The 15,753-nt window shown below is 34.8% G+C and overlaps 1 protein-coding gene across 1 annotated transcript in view; it reads right to left on the reverse strand.

Annotated features, from left to right (window-relative positions):
* Positions 1-2,085: 2,085 nt before the first annotated feature.
* Positions 2,086-15,753, reverse strand: part of CAPS2 (calcyphosine 2) — a 46,342-nt gene continuing 32,674 nt past the window's right edge. The window contains exons 15-18 of the mRNA XM_081822085.1: positions 14,773-14,927; positions 11,177-11,296; positions 9,078-9,174; positions 2,086-3,543 (exon numbers count right to left, since the gene is read on the reverse strand). Of these exons, the coding sequence (XP_081678211.1) occupies positions 3,368-3,543; positions 9,078-9,174; positions 11,177-11,296; positions 14,773-14,927 (548 nt within the window). The 3' untranslated portion in view covers positions 2,086-3,367. The remainder of the gene's footprint in view (positions 3,544-9,077; positions 9,175-11,176; positions 11,297-14,772; positions 14,928-15,753) is intronic.

Genomic DNA, 15,753 nt, shown 5'->3' on the forward strand with positions numbered 1-15,753 from the left:
CGAAGTAATAACTATAGTATGAAGTGATAAATGCTGGATGAAGGGCTCATACAGGCTGCCTCTGAGATCCCAAGAAGGACAACTATATCAGACTCAAGAGTTTCTCTGCTTTAGCTTTCCAGAAGAGATGGTTCTTGAAGTAGTATTAGAAAATCAGTGTGAGTTAACTTCGATGCACTAATGGAGGAAACCATTTTAGACAAAAGCAGCAGAGCAGTTCTGAAGTCACAGAGGTTTGACGCCTCACAATCCAGTTTAAAAACTATAAGTAGCTCAGAATGGCTGGGGGGACAAGGAGAGTGGAGTGTGGAGAGGGAGTTGAGCTTAGGGAGACCAGGCTATTTAGGTTTTATGTGTTAAGGTGAGGAGTCTGAACTTCTCTTAAAGGTATAGGATACCATGGAAGGACTTAAATCATGGAAGTACATTTTAGAAAGATCATTCTAACAGCAAGGTGTAGGATGGGTTAAAGTAGGATTGGGGAGGAAGCAGAGTTGATGTGGGGGTAATACACATGAAAGGTGGTAAGAGCTTGAGCAAAGGAACAGGCATTGAGAACAGTGAAAAGGTTGGATTCAAAAGTAAGAAACCAAAGGACTTGAGACAAAGTGGATATACAGCGTGTGAGAAAAATCTAGACTATCGAGAGCCTTGGAAATTGCATGGAATAGTGCCACACAGTAAATATGCTGACCCTTGAACAATATGGGTTTGATCTGTGCAGGTCCGCCTACACTAGAATTTTTTTTTGATACAGTATTGAAAATGATTTTAACAACTTTTTCTTTTCTCTAGCATACTTTAAGAATGCAGTATATAATGTAACATACAAAATAAGGGTTAGTCGACTATATATGTTATCGGTGAGGGTTCTGGTCAACAGTAGGCTATTAGTACTTAAGTTTTGGGGGAGTCAAAAGTTATAGGTGGATTTTCAACCAAACAGGGGATCAGCGCCCTTACCCTCTGTGTTGCTTAATGGTCAACCTTCTACATGACTGGTTAAATGAAATCATGATCAAATGAACAATGGCTACACTATGAGGCACTTATATATGAAGGCATTCAAAAAATATGTTTTCCTTAGAAGTCTGTATAACCATAAAATAAAAATGGAAGGCTATAACAAGAGCTTTTCCTCATTATCAGATTCTAACCCTTCCCTATCAACCCACCGAATTCTCTTTGCTCTTCTCTTGCTCGGCTTGTTATGTTGGTTCAATTCCTTCTATTTCTTTAAGCACTTTCACTATAGATGTTTGTCCTTGCTGGCCAACCTAGTAGTGACTACATTTTATCACAGTACATATTTTATTTATTCAAGCACTATAAACCATAATCTCACATATATATGCATGTTAAAGAATCTGCAGTAAGCATAGCCTATAAAACACAATTCTGTCCTGAAGTAATTCACAACAACTTTGACTGGAAATCAAAGTAATTAATAAAATGTGTTTTATAGCTGTATCAAAATTATGGATTATTTTAAGTGACTCTACCCTGTGCAGAGTCACTGGTTCATTAAGTACATATGGTCTTTTGCTATAAAATTTAAAACAGGAACATATACTTTTATCTATATTATGCTCTAGTTGCTCTAACATTCAAATGTATATTCTTTCCTAATTAAAATATAGCTTAAAATTCCTAAATAGTATCCTTTGTTTTCTAATACAGTTTGAGTTTTCCCAAAAATTCCATAAAGCATTATTTATAAGAATAGAGACACTAAAATTAATATGTAGAATTCAATAAACAGTATGGAAGCAACTCTATGCCACAAACAAAGACCTTTTAAAGATCTAAAGAATGATGAAATATACTTAACTATAAAATTCATGTAACATCACTACAACATAGAATTTCATATTTAATATTTTAAAGTTAATCAAGATATTTTAGACTCTTGAAGACTGTTAAGCATAGAATTTCAAATGTCGGTTATTATGTTGTGGGTGACTGAAAATGTAACTACGTAATTAAATGCTCTTCTAGTAAACTGAATACTAAATAATAGATTTTATTGTACCAAAATCAAAGAATTCAGACAGTAAAGCAAATGCAGAATGATTTATTGTGCCACCAATTAAAATTTAACAAAATACACAAATAACATATTGAGTATGTATTTTCTAACTCTACACTGAAATAACAATGTAAAATAATGAGAAATTAACTATTCCTAAGCTCCTAAGTAGAGAAATTTTTTGCAAACACAGATGATTATTTATATTAAAAGGGTGGAGGCTTATTTAAGAGTACGCTGTGACATTAACATGTTAAATCCCAGAAGAATCTTCCCTTTTTTCACAAGATGACAGCCTATAGATTTTCTGATTATATTCACAAGAAAATATGACCTAACAACATAAGAATAGAAAGGACAATTACAATATATCTAACCATTAAATAATATCTATTTAGAAGAAAATGTTTTCATTGTTTAGCATAACAAAAAGAAATGTTTAGAATAACATACGTTCATTTTAGGACACAAACATCCTTTTACATTTTGTTAAGAATTCCTAAATTATCCCTTAGTCCATACATGGGATAATGCACTTTTTGAGATCTTTATTTAAAAATCTAAGAAAATATTCTCCCTCCCATTTTGTATTGTTTCTAGCTAAACAGTAATTCTGTGTAGGTAACAAGGATTGCAGTTAAAAATAGGATAAAAGATCAAACAGATCTGATCACTTGAATAATTACATTGTGCTCTACTGGACAAACAACAGCACATAATTTAGAAGAATCCACAAGACAAGCCAGTGTTTAAGTAAGCATTTTAAGGGTAAGCCTCCATCATTCTAAATATTTATGTTACAGAAAACATCTACACTGCATGGAAAATTTCTCTTGCATATCCTCTAATTCCTTTAACATTTTCATATGTTTGAAGCAAGCTGAACTATTTGAAGTCTTACAGGCTTTTGGGCCCAATTCCAGTTCTTCAAATTGAGAATGGGTGGCAATCATATTTTTGAGAATGGATAGCTAAAAAACAATGGATGAGTAACTTGGTTACTATATAGAAGCTCTCATATAGTTTGATACAGATGTAAATTTCCTATGAAGGCTAATTTAAAAAATGACCTTTAAAATATATTCAAGATAAGTAATGAATCAACAAGATAGAGCTTTAGACACTTAGAAGACAGGCAAGCACACAGAGATGCTCACGACTAGACATATACCCCTTCAGCTCTCTTTCTGATTTCTCCTTCCAGACTCAATCTGTTTGAGAAAAAAAAAAAAAAAAGAAGTCCTAGAAAAATATATTCCAGGGTTTGACCATATTTTACATTCAATTCATCTCTCCTTTAGAATGCTTAGTGCTGAAGACACACTCATTCTAAAAAAATTAAATCCCCCACGGAGTACGTACAATATTAACAAAATCTTCATCATTTACTATCCCTATACTTAGACCTTCATAGTAATCTTCAAATTCCCCATAGGACACTTCATCCGACTTGCTGCAGGCATCTTTTAATGTTTCTAGAAAAGATAAATTGATTTCTTCCTCTGTGGAAAGGCCTGTAAGATAGTACCAACTGTGAAACAATCTCCTTAAAACACTAGTAAAATGACTGATGATGATACAGAAATACTTAATCACCTTATGAAATCTTTTCAACAATTTCAAATCTTATGTCAAAATACCATCCAATTTATTTAAACATTTTCTTGCATGAATCAAAATTTAATGGTGATGACTTTAATACACATTTGAGGCAATTTTTAAGCCTCTGATCAGATGTGTCCTATAGGTATAAACAAAGTAACAGTCACTACTGTCCATATTCTTATATATCTTAATGTTGTAGAGGACTCAGCTTTATTCCCATTAGAAATGAGGAAAGAAGAAAACAAGTAAATAATTTCAAAGATTTATAGGCTGTTAACGCAGTAATGCAATGTGTGAAAAACATCCCTATATTCAGGCATTAGTTATTTTATGAATCAGTTACTCATAATTGCAGCTAGAAAATATTACTGCAAACAAGATTCGGAGGCCTATGAAAATCTTTGCCGGAAGAATTTTCACTGGATTAAATCACTCTATTTTAATCTCTGACATTAAGGAGGCTATTTCCACTACGTCATACGAAATAGGATTAATTTCATTCTATAGGAAGATGCTACTGAGAATCACATATGTAAAAAAATTACAATTCTTCAGTTTGTTATTTAAAGAGAGAACATAACTGCTAAGCAAAATAAGTCAGTCAGAGAGACAAATACCATATGATTTCATTCCTATGTGGAATTTAAGAAACAAAACAGATGATCATAGGGGAAGGGAAGGAAAAATAAAATGAGAGGAAAACAGAGCGGGAGGCAAACCATAAGAGACTCAGCTATAGGGAACAAACTGAGGATTGCTGGAGGGGAGGGGGGTAGGGGGATGGGGTAATTGGGTGATGGGCATTAAGGAGGGCACCTGATGTAATGAACACTGGGTGTTGTATGCAACTGATGAATCACTAAACTCTATCCTGAAACTAATAATACACTATATGTTAACTAACTTGAATTTAAATAAATAAATAAATAGAATCTTAAAAAAAAAAGAAAAAAAATTATTCATTTGACCATGCTATACACATTAAGATTCCTAACCCTGTGTATTACTGAGATGATTGAGACATTGTAGTCTCCACCCATAGATTGTGACTGAAAAGTACTTCTAAAAAGAATATGCCACTTAGTTTAATTTGGGAGAAGCAGGTCAATTTTAGCAAATAAGGAAGAATATATTAAGCCTGGAAATTTTATATCTCTAGAATCACCCTTTCACAGCCGTTTAAATTCAATTAAAATACTGTAAAAGTTCTTTAAAAAAAAACAAAAAACAAAAACCAGGGACGCCTGGGTGACTCTGTCAGTTAAGCGTCTGTCTTCAGCTTAGGTCATGATCCCAGGGTCCTGGAATCAAGTCCCTGCATCGGGCTCCTCACTTAGCAGGGAGCCTCCTTCTCCCTCTCCCTCAGCTGCTCCCCTTGCTTGTGCGCTCCCGCAGTCTGTCTCTCTCTGACAAATAAATAAATAAAATCTTTAAAAAAAAAAACAAAGAAGGAACATAAAATATCTGATGCAGTCTTTTAATTCATTTGATTTTTTTTAATTCAGAAAGAGAACAATAAGCTATTTAAATAAGTAGCGTGGGTTATATTGTCATCAGTTAAAGGGAAGGAGCAATCTCAGATGCTACCCTATTCACACGGATCTAGATCTACTCCCAGGATCCTAGCATGTAAAAGGAGAAATGACATTCATTAAGTTTTTAATAAGAGGAATTAAAAGATGAAAGGAAGCTACAAATATGGTCAGATGATACTCAAAGAAAATAGAGATCCATATATAAAGGCAAAAGAATGTCAGAAAAATCTAAATGACCCTCTAAATCATTTTGAAGTCATGTTGCATTTTAAAATAACAAACTTAAATTGGGAATACCACCTTAATTGTCTAATGAGGTGGACAAAATTAGGATAAGAGTTGGATCTTTTTTAAAAACCAGAGGTCCTCTAATGGACTGAGATTAAGTGCCTTTCACATTAAAAAAATGCTTCAGACGTTCGCGGTCTTTTAAAAATGTGTGCAAAACAAAGAACAATTATTTTATTTTTAAAAACGGCTGAATGAACAAGGACTGAATAATTATGCTGTGCAGAAATGGTAATATAAAACAATAGAGTGAATTTGTGATTGTTAGTCAAGGATTAAAATTAACCAAGATCTAATCTATATAAAAATATATAGCTGTTAGCAGAAGAGATTTCCTCCTCTGTTTACCATCCATACTTTTGAACAAATGAGTTTTAATACTGTTTTTAGTGCTCGCTTCGACAGCTCATATACTAAAATACTGTTTTTTAATGAAAACATTTTTTATTTAAATTTGTGTTTCAAATACTCAAGAATTTTATACCTCCACTGTATCACCACCCAAGAAATACATACCTTTTATCATTTGTAACTAACCTTTCTTTCTCTCTTCTTAGACACCATGAAGTATTTTAATAAACAATGATAAATTTCTACTATCTTTACACAGAAATACATTTGGGACATCTCATTTCTATTAAAGCTGAAAATACCTTTTTCTAATAAATTATTTAAGTAAAGTAAAAAGAAAGTATTTTCTATAGTTAAATTGTGCTATAAAAGCCTTAATTTGAAATTAATTATAAATTGTAAATAATCTAGGGGCGCCTGGGTGGCTTAGTCAGTTGAGCGTCCAACTCTAGATTTGGCTCAGCTTTGATCTTGGGGTCATGAGATCAAGCCCAGCATTAGGCTCTGAGTTTGTTGGGAAGTCTACTTCTTTCCCTCTCTCTCTGCCCCTCCCCCTGCTCACTCTTTCGCTCTCCTTCTCAAATAAATAAATCTTTTTTTAAAAAATTGTAAATAATTTATTTTCCAGAGATGGGCATGTGAAAAGATTATAATTTGTAATGACAGATAATAATAAATTTTTAGACTTTAAATTTTAAAAAACTGTAATGGGTGTTCCTTTTTTTAAGACTATTTGTACCTACTAGCTTATCTTCCTTAATGTGATGCAAAGATGAGGTATGGAATTTCTTAAACTAATGAAGGCTTATCCAACAAGAACAAAACCCTCACCAACAATTCAATGACATCTAACAAAACTAATGCTACTTTAGCAACTTAATTAAAATTATTAGAAGGGAGAAAACAAAGAGAAAAACAATATAGGATGTTGAAATCCCCTAATTTTGAAATAAGTAAACTATCTTGTTCTTATATTTAGCAAGACTAATTAAAGAAGAAAAGCAGAGAATGACATAGGTTTAAAGGAAGAGATATGCTAACTCCAATTCAATAATGCTCGAAATTTTCTTATGGAAACTGCAGTTCATTTAAAGTCATTGATAAGCAAATTAAACTATTCTGACCTAAAAGAGACTATTAGAAATTGGGAAGCTAGTGATGATTAGCTTTAATCTTTATGACAAAGTGTTGGTTTTTTCACTTCATAATTAAAAGTAATAAATAAACCATTTACAAGGGTTAGTGATGATAAACCAAAATAATTACAACATATCTTCTTTTAATAATAAAAATATTAAGGGAAAATTCTGGAATAATAGTATTCTATAGTATTTAACAGTATATGATCAAAATCATAAATTAGAAAGAAACTTCATAAAATATAAATTACAAATGATCAAAAAATATACAAAAATATGTTTAACCTTCCAAATAACCAGGGAAATGCAAATAAAAATTTTTTTACTCTATCAGACTGGCAAAATTCTCTGGTGTTGGCATGACAGTCGGGGCAATGAATTCTCCAACTAATGGCAATATAATCTGGTATAGCCATCTTACAATGCAATTTGTAAGTATCAATTAAAATTTGAAACGTAGATATTCTAGGTATTGAAATTACCCCCCCACAGGAAACAGCAGGAAATGAGCCTAAGGAGTCACAAATAAGCATATTCATTGCTTCATTGCTTAGAAATTTAAAGTCTGCCAGTAGGAGACTAGGTAAATTGTAGTGTATTGATTTTTAAAAAGAATAATATGCAGCAGATAAAAATAAGGTAGCCCAATATGGATTAATATGGCAAGAGCTCCAAAACATATTTTTGAGTGTAAAAAGTAAACTACATAGCAGTGTGTTTAGTGTACCTGTCATGTTAAAAAAAAAAAAAAAAAACTTCAAGAAGTATTTGATATTTACAGTACCTATACAGCTATGAAAATTCATAGAGTAAGGACTGAAATGTATATATATTAAATGATATTAAGTGTTACCTCTATAGAGGAACGTGTGATGAAGAGGAGAGTTACTGCGGCCAAAACTTTCTTTATAATAGTTTATTTATAAATCAACTATGTAAAAATTACAGTCAGAAGCAATATAGTAGGTAATGAATCTTTAAAATTACAGATCTTCCCTGACTTACAATAAAGTTATTTCTGATAAACCCATTGTAAACTGAAACTGTCTTGTGCTGAAATGCATTTAATTCGCCTACACTACCAAACACCATAGCTTAGCCTAGCCTACCTTACTCGTGCTCAGAACACTTACAATTAGCCTATAGTTGGGCAGAATCACCTAATGCAAAGCCTATTTTATAATATAGTATTGAATATCTCATATAATTTGTTGAATACTGTACTGAAAGTGAAAAACAGAATAGCTGTATGGGCATAGAACGGTTATGTAAGTGTATGGGTTGTTGACCCTTCTGGTCACATGACTGGCTACCGCTGCCCGCATCACAAGAGAGGATCGTACTGCATATCGTTAGCCAGGGCAAAGATCGAAATCCAAAATTCGAAGTGCAGTTTCTACTAAATGCACGTTGTTTTCACACTATTGTAAAGTTAGAAAATTGTTAAGCCAGGGGCGCCTGGGTGGCTCAGTCCTTAAGGGTCTGCCTTCGGCGCAGGTCATGATCCCAGGGTCCTGGGATCGAGCCCCACATCGGGCTCCCTGCTCGGCAGGAAGCCTGCCTCTTCCTCTCCTCCTGCTTGTGTTCCCTCTCTCGCTGTGTCTCTGTCAAATAAATAAATAAAATCTTTAAAAAAAAAAAAAGAAAATTGTTAAGCCAAACCATCCTAAATCGCCTGTATGTATTTGAGATATTTTCTAGATCCTCAAATTTTGATAGACATATGTATGCCCATTATACGTGTACCTCCATTCCCAGAGAAACACTTTCACTTTCTGCCTTAAATCTTCCAAGTATACAAAGATACAGTAAATCTAACCCAGAGAACTTACACATGTAATTATCTGTCCTCTAAATCCATTCTGTCCTAACTCAAATTCCTCAAGAAATAAAAGTTCAATCTCAGTTTATAAACATCGAAGAAAAAGAATAAGCACAGACAATAGACCTCAGAATTTTTAGTATATTGCTGCCGAAGAAGGTAAAATGGCTCTTATGTTTCTGGTTTAAAAAATAATTGTTTATTTCCTCCCTTAATGGCCTCAAGTCCGCACTGTAAGTTAATATAAGATATTACTTTTATTAACTAACATTTTAGAAATCTAATGCATTTTGACTCATAATAATTACCTGAAATTACTTGAGGATGCTTCTTTGCACAGTAACATTTTCTTATGTCTATAATAGGCACACAGCCAGTTTTGTTGAAATCCAATTTCATGAAGGCCTAAATAAGAGAGAAATGTTATTTTTTTCTATGAAATCATTAGACATGAGAACCTAATTCTCTATTCTGTAGAAGGTTATCCTTGAGCTCTAAACAAGCCAGTTTAAAAGTACTAAACTGGTATATGAAGGAAGCATCATGAACACAGGAAGATATCGGAGCAAGATGTAAGGTAACCTGCACTTTCTGGCACCTGACCTTGAGACAGTAAGCTAACCTCTGTTGCCCTGGCTTTCCTCCTCTCACACTGCACAGTTGGGTAAAAGACCTTTCTGGTAACTTCCAGCTCTAGGATTTATAGGAAACTGATAAATGGCCAAAACAAATTGCCAGGACCATTTTGATTCAAAAAGTGAACATGCAAATATTCATTACTAAAATCAGTAAGAAAGTACAATATTTTTTAAATGGCTTATGTTACTCTATTTCCTGAAACTTAACACTACCTTTTGATATGCCAGTTGTTTTATTGTTTCTCTAATTCAATGCAATTTTTGGTATCGTAAAATAAAAAAATATTTTATGGGGAAGAGGAATGGGTATATAGAAACACACAACCAACCCAAAGCAACAGCCCACATTTGCGAAAGAGTCAAAACTAGAATCAAGTTTGTTTATTCACAATAATGTGTTCACAGAAATAGGGTACCTATTATGGGCTGAATCCCCCCCCCCCATTATACACTGAAGCCCTAAGCCAGTTTCTACTCCTGATACTCAAATCTGTCACCAGGACATGTAAAGTACAAATAAATGCAAATTTCTAAATTATTATGTGATGAATTCATTTAACATAAAGTTTTTATCGCGTCTTTTGGCCAGTAAAGATTTTGATTTTTCTATTTGAGATTTATACCTCATGTAATTGTTTATACTTTTCTATACACAAAAGCTTTGTTTCAATATTAGATACTTATACACAGGTACATATTCAAAAGAGAAAGAAACCACATTGCTCAAAAGTATGCTCTAAAGTTGGCCAGCAGAACCTGAGTAATATGTACTTTCCTATAAAAATCAGGGCCTCTTGGGGTGCCTAGGTTCCTCAGTTGGTTAAGCCTGGACTCTTGATTTGCGCTCAGGTCATGATCTCAGGGTTGTGAGTTCTGTGCTGGGGGTGGAGCCTGCTTGAGATCCTCTCTCCTTCTCCCTCTGCCCCTTCCCCCACTCACGCATGCCCAAGCATGCTTCTCTTTCTCTCCCTAAAATGAATAAATAAATCTTTAAAAAAAAATCAGGGCTCCTGTTTTTAATTCCAATTTAATCGTCATTTTAATCTTCATTTGAAAGCTGGCTAATATGCATACCAGAGAAACATCTCTTAGTCACAATCCTAAGATAACATGTATTGAGCCTTGACACTGGAACAGCCACAATGCTAAGAATTTTACAAGTTTAATCCTCATACCAACTCTATGAGACAAAAAACTAAGGCTCAGACATATTTAATAATAGATAATCACATAACTAGTCATTTTCGGAGCCAGCAATTTATGGAACTAGTAATTTGTGAACCAAAATTTGATTTCAGATTTTACTTTTAAAATCTGTTCCTAAAACATATGCATAAATTATTTTGCTTTATCCTGGTAGATTTGTATATGTATGTGTTTGCCTGTATTTTACTAATCTCAAAATAAATTACAGGTAAAGGAATTTAAAACATGTTCAATGGTAATTCAATAAAGTTCTAAAATAATGAACCCAACACTCTATTAAAAGTAACTATTTCAGGGGTGCCTGGGTGGCTCAGTCAGTTAGTAGTCTGACTCTGGCTCAGGTCAGGATCCCAGGGTCCTGGGATGGAGTCCCGAATAGGGCTTCCTGCTCAGCAGGGAGTCTGCTTCTCCCTCTGCCCCTCCCCCCAGCCCCTCCCCTGCTTGTGTGCGCCTGCGCACGCGCGTGCAGGGGCGAGCGGGGAGTGTTTCTCTCTCTCAAATAACAAAAATTTTAAAAATCTTTTTGAAAAGTAACTATTTAAAAGATTACTTAACAAAGTTACCTTTCGAACAAACGATTTCCTGTATTCATTCATTTCACCAATAATGGCACGTTTGAATTCTCCATAATCAACCTTGCCACTGCCATTGCCGTTCAGAATTTGCCACACAGACTCAAAATCCTAGAAATATTCAGAGACCACTGTTTCACCTTAAAGTTATATATGACCACAACAAAACTCACCTTAGTAATATTTTGTTACTACTTCTGTAGCCCCAGACAAAGTATCAGACTTAACAATTCCAAAAAGTTACATATAAACCCAAACAAAGGCACTAAGAAAACTATTTAAAGGAACTCTGTGGTGGACAGTTCTGTAATGTTCAGGGTCATTTAGGAGTGCCCGTGTCACAAATTCTTATTTTAAGTTTGATTCCTTTCTATACAAAAATGCTCACCACCTACTTGAATTTGAACATTTAATTATTTTTAATGTATTATAAACGTGACAATTAAAAATTCACTTCAGGTTCTACAGTGATTCCAATAGCATTAGGGCCACTAAGAGTATTTCTGCTGGTTGTCATGTTTCAAAGCACAGAGGATCTGAATGGCTCCAATATTATTCCACAATTCACACTGAAAGGTGTTATTTTGAGTAAATCCTTATGCCAGTTTGTTCATTTTACCATTGCCACCTACTTCTTTGCAAATGCACAATTTAATAGAATGTTCTATTCACAGAGTTCCTAATAACAACAAAAAAAATACAGATGGAGTTTTCTTAAACTCCGGTAAATAAATATATTTTCAAAGTTTCAGTCAAGTTGTTAGCTTTAAATGAGACTGTAAATAAGCTATCTAGCAAGGTGACTGACAAACAATGGGACTCAAAAAAGTTCTCTTCTACTTCCTCCTTTTTCAATTAAAATTTTAATAAGAAAAACTCAATCTTAAGATGCCCTGCTGCCCCCCAATTTTCAATAACCCCTAATTTGTCTGTCAAAATGCCCAGTACATGACCAACTTTAAGTGTCCGTAAAATGTGCTCTTAAATTTAAAAATGAGCTTGACCTTTAAAATCATACATAATACAGATAAAAGATGAATTTGCATGCCCAACTCATGGAATACTAGAATCAAAAGATATGCTTGAAGCTTAAAAGAAATAATTTTCAAAAATGGAATAATTTACCAAAAGTAGCAACAAATTTATATAAGTCTTTCTTTCTAAGATATGGTACAGAATGGAAAATGATAATTCAGTTGGAAAAAAACCTGAGCTTTAATTTATTGATAGTATCTCTAATAAATTAGGCTACTTATGGTGCATATCAATTTATTAAATTTCAAATTAAGGAGAATGACTATGCTTTCCCCAAACTAGTTCCACAATTAGACCCAGATTGGTGATTTTTGAGTTCTTATTTTTGCTTATCATTGCATGGGCAGTCTCTAGTGATATTATAGGGGCAAAAGGAGGGAATATTATTTTTAAAATGGGAAAAAGGGAAGCTTACTCGTATTTTCATAATATATGTTCTCCCTATGTTAGGAGTCTTATATAATTATTTTAGTTTTCATTTCTGACTCCAGTGACAAAAATTTAGCAAATCAACCAAAAAGAGAAGTACTGGTTGATGCAGAAAGAATACTAGGCTGACCTAGACTATCTGGGCTCTAGGTCTAACTCAGTTATTAATTACCTGTATGACTGTGGATAAACACACCAAGGCTTTCTAATTTTCTATTGCTGTTTTTACTATTATTATTATTATTATTGAGAGGAAGAGATAAAGTTAGAAGAACCCTAGTATGTGTCACTAAGTGCAGGCCACAAAGTTAAACTTGGTAAAAAACACAAAGGACAGGTATGTCACAACAATGATAAACAACACCACACAGGCACAGAATTTTAGTTGAAAAGGCATATTGCTGTGTAATTTTCTCATCTGACGTTCAAAGTAACTCTGACCATAGGTATTATCTGTGGATTGCCCAGGCAGAGCCTGTCAATCAAAAAAGTTAAGAGACCTGTGTAAGATCACACCATTGAAGTAGTAAGTCTAGAACTTGAATCTGTATCTCATAAATTCAATTCTCAGTGTTCCTCTCACAAAATACACTGTCTTGTGAGAAGACCATTTGAAGCAAGAGAGAACAATTCAAGAGAATCTCTGATCTGAAACCCTTGAGGTAGACGTGTTTCAAATTTACTTTTAGAATAAAACCCAAACTTCTTAGCATAGCATGCAAGGCTTTAAGGTAATGGACCCCACCAGGCTTATTTCTCTCCATTCTTCTCTTTTCCTTCCTTCCATACATCTATCTATGTAAACTGAGGCTGTTTCTTCAGCACTTGCCATATGCAAGGTTCTATTCGAGGTGTTAGACACAGCAGGAAACCAGAAGCACCTTGGTCCCTGCCCTGATGGAACTAAAACTCTACTTGCCAGAAAAGCCAGAAAATACTTGCAAAGTGGTATGAAGAAAATAAAATGGTAAATGGTATACAGAGGACCAGGGATCAGATGGGGTACTCCCTTAGACAGAGGCGTCAGTGTAGTGCTCCCCATAGAGAAAGCCTAAAGGATGGAAAATCCAGCCATGCAAAGGTCCAGTGGAAGATTGCTCACAGCAGGGGCACAGTCGTTAAGCGTCTGCCTTCAGCTCAGGTCATGATCCCGGGGTCCTGGGATTGAACCCCATATCGGGCTCCCTGCTGAGCAGGGAGTCTGCTTCTCCCTCTCCCTCTGCCTGCCACTCCCCCTGCTCCTACTCTCTCTCTCTCTGTCAAATAAAAAATAAAATATCTTAAAAAAAAAAAAAAGATTGCTCACAGCACAGGGAACAGGATGTGTAAAAGCTTTGGTTGCTTAATGGGGGGCAGGGGGTCGGTTTTGACCTTCTGCAATTCTTAGAACAGGCTACACGCCCCCCTCCCCTTCATGCCTTCACATGTGCTTCTCCTTTGTGTGAAGTAGTCATTGTCTGACCCACATTCTCCCTCCCCTCTTGCCTGTTTAACTCCTCCTCATCCTTCAGAACTCAGCTCAGCTATATACCCTCCTCCAGGAATGCTATGATCTTCTCTCTTCTTCCCCATAACCTGGCCTGGAATTGATCCCATGTGTTCTGAAAGCATTCTCCATTTAACACATATAGTCTTCTGTAATCCTTCATCTTTCTTTTCCTCTGATTATGAAGACCTTAAGAGTATAGAGTATGCCTTCTCAGAGCTTAGAACAATGCCTACTTATTAGGTTCTTCTTAAATACATGAGGGAGGAATGAATATTGAAATTTTAAAATTTAACAGGACTTGTCGCCTGATGGCTAACACTGATTATGAAGCAAAAAGAAAGAGACACATGGGGGCACCTTGGTGGCTCAGTCGGTTAAGCGTCCGACTCTTGATTTGGGCTCAGGTCATGATCTCAGGGGCTCAGCACTCAGTGTGGACTCTGCCTGAGATTCTCTCTCTCCCTGTCTCTCTGCCCCTTCCCCCACTCATGCTATAAATACATAAATAAATAAATAAATAAATAAATAAATAAATAATCTTTTTAAAAAAAAGAGACACATGAACTACTAAAATCTCAATAGAAAAGTTAATAATACCACTTAAGAATACTATGTCATTCATCGCAGTACCTACATTTTCAGACAGTTCTAAGTGAAACACTTGTAGAGTTTGCTTAAGATCTGCCTTATCTAAAAGTCCAGTTCCTTCCTTGTCCAATTGTTGAAGATATTTTCCCAATCCAGTCAAAATACGAACACCCCTTTTGTGTAGCTGTTCTTTTAGTGCATCTGTTTAGGAAGAAGAGAAATGGAAACCAATTGTTCCTATACACAAATGTATCAATTCTCTCGTAGGAAAAATTGAAGTTGATCTAAGCGGTATAAGGGATGTGAATATGCAACTAGATGGTATGGAGGACTGACAAAAGATTTTGAAAAATAGAATGCCTTTAGTAAAGAGTGTTACATACAAAATCACACGTAAATATACTAGAACTATAGCACCACTGTGTGGAGAAAGTGTTACATAGAAAAATAAGGGATCACTTTATCAGCATGAAAATAATCTACATGTTACAAATAAAATCTTAGTTTTTACTTTCCAGGCTTCCTCTTCATCTAATGATCTCACATCTTTAATCTCTTTCCTCTTTGCTACAATTATAAAATTGATACGAGGCAAGTCACTCAAAAATGAGTTCAAAATTTCTAAAATATTTGAAATCTTCAAATTGTAACTTACATATTGAACAGCATCAAGGCTTTGCAGTGCTATCTTATACTTACACGTTTAAAGCAGCCCTTTCTTTTAGGAATTTTTAGTTATATTCTCAAGCTTCTAGCATTCTCTTTGCAGGTCAGTAATTACACTTAACACAGTTTGTGTCATCTTTACTTAAGAAAATATAGTTAACTTGGGTGCCTGGGTGGCTCAGTCGGTTGAGCGACTGCCTTCGGCTCAGGTCATGATCCCAGGGTCCTGGGATCGAGTCCCACATCGGGCTCCCTGCTCTGCGGGGAGCCTGCTTCTCCCTCTCCCACTCCCCCTGCTTGTGTTCCCTCTCTCGCTGTGTCTCTCTCTGTCAAATAAATAAATAAAATCTTTAAAAAAAAA

The sequence above is a fragment of the Leptonychotes weddellii genome, chromosome 5 (assembly GCF_054177405.1).
Source record: "Leptonychotes weddellii isolate Sample4059 chromosome 5, ASM5417740v2, whole genome shotgun sequence".
Classification (NCBI taxonomy): domain Eukaryota; kingdom Metazoa; phylum Chordata; class Mammalia; order Carnivora; family Phocidae; genus Leptonychotes; species Leptonychotes weddellii.